General features: G+C 42.2%; 1 protein-coding gene across 1 annotated transcript; it reads right to left on the bottom strand.

Annotated features, from left to right (window-relative positions):
• Positions 1 to 1,179: 1,179 nt before the first annotated feature.
• On the bottom strand, positions 1,180 to 5,195 carry ABRACL (ABRA C-terminal like). Its single transcript, XM_088529675.1, has 3 exons — positions 5,098 to 5,195; positions 2,873 to 2,939; positions 1,180 to 1,703 (listed from the first exon to the last, which is right to left on the bottom strand). Exons 2-3 carry the CDS (start codon positions 2,931 to 2,933, stop codon positions 1,519 to 1,521), a joined length of 246 nt encoding a protein of 81 aa, XP_088385801.1. The 5' UTR covers positions 2,934 to 2,939; positions 5,098 to 5,195; the 3' UTR covers positions 1,180 to 1,518.
• Positions 5,196 to 7,600: the final 2,405 nt, after the last annotated feature.

Here is a 7,600-nt window from a genome sequence, read left to right as displayed (position 1 = left end):
CAGCTTCATGGAGATCCCATAGTTGCACATTTCCTATGTGAAAATAAAGCAGCATCTTTAAACCATTCTGCACCTGTGAAAGGTTAAGTAGAGGAAAATTTATCCACTTTACTATTTTTCAAAGTTGATGAATTTGCAAGTGAAAACTAGAAGCGCAGAGCAGCAGGCAAGTTTGCTTAGACCCCCTATGGCTCTCCCCAAAAAAACAACTTTCTTCCTCATAGAGAGAATACTTCATGCTACTAAGACTAACCAGGAGTAGGTTAGAAAACCATCTAAAAGGCTTTTTTTTTCCTCCCCTTTCTCCTCCCACTTTATGCCTTAGGCGATTAAGAGACCATATGATTTCCGTGAAAGCAATAACCCCAATCTGAAGTTGCTGTACTGCTTCTGGATAACTTTGCACAAAAGCACTGAGGGAACTGCTTGGCCATTTCCTTCATACATCCAGAAGGAAAAAAAAATGAAGGCATGTTACACTGCCAGATGTGGATGCAGCACATCTATCATCTGTAGCTTCCTGTGCACAATCTGATCATTAAACACTTTGTGTCATAGAAGCAGGCATATATTTGTCCGGTAGTTTCATGAGAAAGAGACAGCAGTGAAAACTATTATTAAAGGCAGCAAGTTTGGAAAGTAATTCTAGACCAAAAACAAGCACACAGTTACTATGCATTTATGTATTCTTTGCTTTCTCATCATCCTGAGCCAGCAGACAAGCTGGAGAAGCTCTACAGCTGCCTGAAAGTGCACTCCTCACTGCTGCTGCTTTTATTGAGCTGCAAACAATGCGGAAACCTCCCACTAACGGGAGGAACATGCAACAGAGGTGGGAAGGGCTCGAGGTTATAGTAAATTCCGCTGAGGGAATTCAGCAGTGTGGGAAATAAAACTGTGATTGCCACAGAGAAGCAAATTATTACTAGTCTCTGCTTTGTTAAACATGTGGCACTCAGTTTGCTCTTATAAAACTGCTCTGAAGCAAGCCCGCTTGCACATCTCAGTGTTCTTTGTTTTTGCTGCCCATAATAAAAGATGGACATTCTCTGATTGCATCATGCTGCAAAATTATTTCTAACTCCCCAGCACATTTTCTGTACAGTCATTTAACCATGTTGCTTACTGAAATTCAATTTATTTTCATTTCAGTTTGCAAATAAGGAAAAAACAGCAATACAAAATTAAGTATGTGCTTTTATTTTACAATTTCATGGCACATTTTAATTTGTAAACATTAAATTATCAGTCCTCTTCTTCATGTGTTGAAAATAACCATCAAATTCCTTTATGAGTATTACCTGAGATTAAAAAACATCTGTCATCTTTCACCTTAATTGTGTACAGTACTGTTTGAAGAATTACAAAAGGGAATGTTTTCCAAAATAAGATGGCTTTCTTTTGGCTAGAAAGACATAGAAAATACATCAAAATGTATTAGAATCAGAGGATTCAGAGGATGTTCTAAGTCACCGCCTGAAACAATTCAATTAATGCACAGCAGAAATGCATACTGGTTCAGTCCTGCAGCAGCACGATATCAACGTTGTCATGAACGCCTTGTAAAAGTAGCTCCCCTTGGTAAGAGACAACCTTTCGTCGTTTTGCAGCCTTAAGAGTTCCCACTAGAGCTTCAAATAGGTTGGCACACTTCTCATCAGCAAAGAGCACACCGAATTTCACACTCACTTGCCCATCAGCATCTAAATTAAAGATGAAATAATGCAAACACAGGCAGGTTGTTTTTCAGTTAGTAGATTACTGCAGGAACATAAGTGAAACGCTCAAAATGCTGAAAGTAAACTCCATGGTGTTCACCAATTGCCATCAACCTGATACTTCACTTCCATGATGTTTGTCTTTATAACAAAGAGCAGCATGGAGGAAGATGCTCTGAATGTTCATGACAAACAATAGGCAAAATTCCCTCCTTTCTTTTCTCCTCACTCCAGCGGCCTGTATGAAGGACCATGTACCTCGTGCATTAATTTTTACTAATGACTTCTGAAACCTATGACCAACCCAGGCTATTGAATGTCTTCAAAGCACAAGTTCTTAGGGTTATGAATACTTAAGGTCCATATTGAAAAAGTGAGTGCATTTCTCTCACACAAAGTGAGAATTTGAAAGTGTATGCTAAGATAGCTAGATTATTCTTTAAAAAAAAGATACACGCAGTCATATGAAATGCAAGATGCGAATGGCAGTTAAATTTTGAAAAATAAACAGAAACTGATATATTTTTCAGTTCTGATGCAATTCCATACATATATATATATATATATATATATATATATATATATATGAACAGGTCCCACACCAACAAACTGAATAAATATTTGCAAAGAAAGTAGATTTTTAACACTGAAAAACATTCTTAAGAGGAAAGTCTATATTTTAATCATGGACAGGGGAAGATTGGCACTATAACTCCTGGATTAGAGTTGTAAGCGTGCAATTCAATTCCCTCCAAATACTACCACGATGAATGGAACAGATGTGTATGAACATGGTAGTTCAGTAGTTATCAATGAAGTGGAAGGTAAAAGTGTAACTCTTTCCTTCAATGGCTGTAGCTAGTACCTTTGAAGTCTAAATAAAAAGGTAATTTTGCAGTTGATTTTAGTGGGAGTAAGATTTCAGGACAACTTCTCCCAGGCTGCAGAGGCTTCAATGTTTAACTTCTTAATGGGAGTATTTTAGACAATTAATTCTGGAGAGTACTATGTAGCAACAGTCCAACCTTAACTGCATATACATTTTTTAAGGATAAGAGAGCCTGTTTAATTACACTTGGCAAGTTCAAAAGTTGATATAACATGACTACATTTGCATGGTCAGAGATATTATAATACTTTATTACAATACTTACTTTTGGTTCCCAAACGTCGAATCTCCTCAACTAGGAGGTTAACTTCATGTTCCACATTCATTGTTATCTAAAAATTAAAATAAATTTTAACAAAGTTACTGAGGCACCATGTGTTCTTTGTACATGTCCATCATAGCCTGATCTGTTCATTAGGAGCATCACAGCATTTTATGAATCCTTGTAGCCTGGAGACCTATCGTTATAGGTTAACCAAAGCTTTCAGTATTAAAAAGATAGAGCCCCCACATTTGTGTGGAATAAAAAAAAATAGAACTTCAGTACTTTCTAAACTCATACATGAAAAGCTCACCTCAGAGTGCTAGAATGTGTGGTTTGAGGAGTGTTTACTTATTTAAAATGAAGGAAAGAAACAAATAAATGAGCTTTACGCCAATCGTTATTTTAGGGGCAGTCAAAAACATTATTTTAGGGGCATCCTGGTTTGGTAGCATCATAGGTCTTTGGGAGTTTTTCATCCTTCTATCAGTGCCCTCAATAAAATGGATTCATCTTTCTTTAAATTCCCCTCCAATATATGTGGTGGGCAAGTGGCTTTGGGTTTTGGGTTGATCTTAAAGCCATGCTCAGCTTTCTACTCATCCTGCCAAGATATCCCAGTCATGCAGCTTGTTATTGCAGGTCCGTGCATGCAGCGCCTGAGAGGGCAGGTGCCACTGCAGATCTGCCGAGAGCAAAACTCATCCCGAGACAAACTACTCAAGCATCCTAAAGAGGCCAATCCTTATTTCCATTCGTAGTGAACCCAAAGAACTACTGCAATATAAAACATAACCTGGTGCATCTCTCTTCTGTGAAAGATGGCAGCTACCATTAATGCACACCAATACTGTGGAAGTTTAGCCACACGCGACTTAGCAGGTGACCATGCTACAGTTGCACAAAACACTTCTTGGCTACAAAGGATCCAAGGGTAGTAACTGCAAGCAGCAGATCTATGCTGTAAACAAACAGCATCAACAGGACAAAACCTCTAGATGTGGAGCACCTTAAGCTAATAAGGGCGCCCAGATAAAAACATGGAACAGGGTACCACAAAGAGAGCCAACAGAAAGTGTCAAATGCAGTCTCAAGAGGTGCTGGCAACATAGTCCAGAATAAAAGCTATGGAAAGAGCTTCTGGACTTGGGCACTATCTGAAAGGGCCTTGGAGTTGTGAGCACAGGTACTGTCTCTAATGCTCAAGGAACCAGAATTCTGCATGGATCGGGTAAGTAAACAGAGATAAAATTTAGCATCTGCCTGCATGACCAACTCTTCCTTTCAACGACAACAAAAATCCCTTATTTATTCATTTTTATTATGTTAAAATAAGTCAGAGTGATACAGTTTTACCTCCAGGCCCTTATGATTTATGCAAGGGGTAAAACACAAAAACATATACATAGAATTTGATTTTCAGAATTCAAATTCACTTACAAAAAGATCCATAACTTTACATGCAAGTTTGACACAACCTCACCCAAACTCCTAACGCACCCTAACGATAAACATTCAAGCAGATATTAACAAACCAACATACCACTTCACAACAGCCCATACTGCCTGGGTTACCACCTCTGCAAAGAGCGTATTAAGATGGCAAGACAACATGATTTAGGAATTTCAGTTATGTTAGTTCATGGAACAAATAAACTCTATGAGCTTTCAGATTTTATTTAGCTGAGCAGGAGATATGACTCATGTAACTAAAAGTTTGCAGTATCATTAATAATTTGCCAAGCTAACAATTTTAATATTTGCAGTTATAATTTCACTAGCTTCCTTAAAGCTGTTCTTTTAACATATGTTCTCTCCCACCTATAGATTTATACACTGTGAATTTAAACAGCAGTATTTAGATAATTTTAAATAAGGAATCTAAACCACTCTGCTGAATCCTCAAGAGCAAAGCCAGTGATGGCTGAGTAAGGGGTCAGCAAGTGGGAAAAGTGATTCCAGGTACTTGTAAAAATGATCTTGCCTAACTATTAAGTTTACATTGCCACATACTCTACACGCCAAGCACTGAAGCGACCTAAACTTCCCTCTCTCGGCTGGGAATCCACCCGGCGAGCAGGGGACCCGGCACGGCCGAGCAGAGCGAGTTACCCCCGCGCTGTCACCGCACGCCCCTCGCCTCTCACACGGGAAGGGGAGCTCGAGAAAAGGAGGAAAAGGGAGCGTGAGAAGGACGCGGGAAGGGAGGCTCCGGCCCCGCCACTCACCCGCTGCCGTCGCCGGGAGCCGCAGGGAGAGCAGCGAGGCTGCTGGCACGCGAAGGGAGCCCTCGGTCGCCGTGCGCGGAGCGATGGATGGCGGCGGGGAAGGCGGCACAGGCTGCGTCTCGGCGCGGCGCGGTTCGCTTCGGCGCGGTTCAGCTCGCTCCGCGCGGTTTCCGCCTTCCAAGCGGGCGGGGAGCGGCGGCCCCGGCCGCGGGGCGAGCGAAGGGGCGGTCGGGGAGGCAGCGCCCTCGCGCCGCCCCGCCCGCGCCGCCATCTTGGGCCGTGGGGTGCAGGCCGGGCGGGGCGCGTTCCCGTGGCGCGCGGTGGCTTTGGCCTTGTGCCCGGAGTTACGTTACCCTATAAACAGCCTCGGCCGGGGCCGCGCTGTCCCGCCGACGTGCTGGCTTTGGCCTCGGGTTTGACAGTGCCGCAGTGGCTGCCGGCGGAGGAGCGCCAGGCTAAGCCCGCAACCGCGTTTGGGCAAGCCTGTCTTCGGGCCTAATGTCGGGAGCGTGTGGTGCTGCTCTGACGCGGTCACCTTGCGCTTTCCAGCGGTTGATGACCCCTGATTTTCGTGCTGTCTTCTGAGCTCATTATTACACCACCACCCTCCCCTCTTGTGTGTGTATGTGTGAAAAAGCCAAATACGAACTTACTGGGGAAAATCAATTCCAAGACTAGCCCTCAAGTAACTCCCCCCTTTCCAGTATTTCTGCTTTCACTGTTACACCTGTGCGGAAAATCTCGCTGTCAAGAACTGAATGTCCAAAAGGAGACAGAGGAGTCCTAAAACTTTATTCAAATAAACAGACAGTCCACCGAGCATATTCCTGTGGGATCTCTCAAATAGCTGGGGGACGCAGCCCCCCTTTTATCCTAATTTCCCGACCGAGGGACGCCCTCTCCTTTTCCCCATTGGCCAAGGTACTCAGAAGTTACAGCCTTCCCGGCCCGCCTACACCGAACTCCGGCCTCCCGCCATCTGTTCTCACCTGAGCTCACCAACTCCTTTGTCCCCCTTGCTGAAGAATGTGGGGGAATTGCCCTATTTCCCTCCTTTGTAAAGGCCCCCATCTCCTTGCAGATGGCTCTTTTTGTCCTTCTCGGCTCATGTCTCCCCTCCCTTTGTCCTGCTCTTCAGCCAAACTGTGGAGAAACCCCCTTATTGATGAATACAGAAACTTGAGCATTCTGCTCATACCCTATAGTGTGTTTATTTAGTTGTTTAATGTTATATTACCAGGCCTTTGGCTCTCCATCTCTGCTGGTTTCCCCACATAACGCTCTTCCAAATGCCTTGTGAAGTACTTGTGGGTTTGCTTTCTCCTAGGAAAAAAAATATAAAAAAAAAACTTTAATGAGCTAGGTTCACATGGTTAACTTTGATAAAGTCATGTTTCATTTTAGCCTATTTTCACTCATCTCCAAGTCCTTGTCCTTTGACACTATAGAAATATGGAGAGTGGAGTTTAAAATTCTGCGTTGATGCATTTGCTACCGCTAGTGTCTTTCCTACTTCATTTCAAAGCAGAGGCATTAAAACGGTAGTAAGTATTTTTATAAAGTAAGGAGCCTGCTACCAACCCACCAGTCACAGGGAAGGCTCTAGCCAAATATCTTTGGGAAATTTTCACTGGCACAGCTTACAGCATTGCCCTTCCTAGCTGCCTCTCCTGCCTTATTGTCTGGCACGACTGCCTCCAAAGCAGAGATGGTATAAGAAGTTATTTCCAGGCCTTGGAATTCCCATCTTCATGCCTTAGTTTGTAAGGATGAGACAGGTAATTTCACAGATGGTGAGCTGTGTAGTTTAAGCCTGGTCACTTCTACATTCTCTCATTCCTAATGTAAGAGTGAAAAAGTAGCTAAAGGCATCTCAAACCACCACAGCAAGTTCTGCTAGGGCTCATTTGGCAGAACCTGCAGCTAGATAAATTAATTTGCATGCTGGAAAGCGTGCCAAGAGTATCTATTTTCGTCACTCCAGTGCTGTAAATTTGGAGTCCAAGCCATCGCCTTTTCCTGGTAATTTTTTTTTATATGCTGGTGCATTAAACAATTCACTACTTACCTTTCATTTAAAAAATCACAACAGCATATTTATCAAAATGAGAAAAGCATGCTGCAAAAGAGCTATATACTCAGAAGGTAATAGCAAATGAAAACATTCTCATGAACAGATTAAGCTATATTTAACTTCAGTAAAGGTTGTTCTTTTCAAGGAAATGAACTGTAACAATTAGCAAAATAAGGGACTAAGAGGTACATTAGTAATTAAATGAATTAATTAAATGAATGAATGTTAAATCTCTCTGTGAGAAATTCAATAAAGTATATCAATGCCACCTGAATTTCAACCCACTGCACATAGTGTATGTATATTGTATATGCATATGTGTATACAGAAAGACACATGCTTGTACAGTATGAATCCCTTTTTCATTTACTCATGGCCTAAGCTGAGAGGGGGTTTTAAGCGTTTTGAAGTAGCAAAGACTAATCTTTA

Source organism: Tinamus guttatus, unplaced genomic scaffold (assembly GCF_059628265.1).
Source record: "Tinamus guttatus ecotype Peru unplaced genomic scaffold, ASM5962826v1 Tinamus_guttatus_pri_ptg000336l, whole genome shotgun sequence".
NCBI lineage: Eukaryota > Metazoa > Chordata > Aves > Tinamiformes > Tinamidae > Tinamus > Tinamus guttatus.
This window is presented reverse-complemented; position numbering and strand designations above follow the sequence as displayed.

Coding starts and splice junctions, on each gene's coding strand:
- ABRACL (XM_088529675.1), bottom strand. CDS start 2,933: ATGAATGTGGAACATGAAGTTAACCTCCTAGTTGAGGAGATTCGACGT. Junction 1,704..2,872: donor TCGACGTTTGGGAACCAAAA/GTAAGTATTGTA, acceptor TCTTTAATTTAG/ATGCTGATGGGCAAGTGAGT.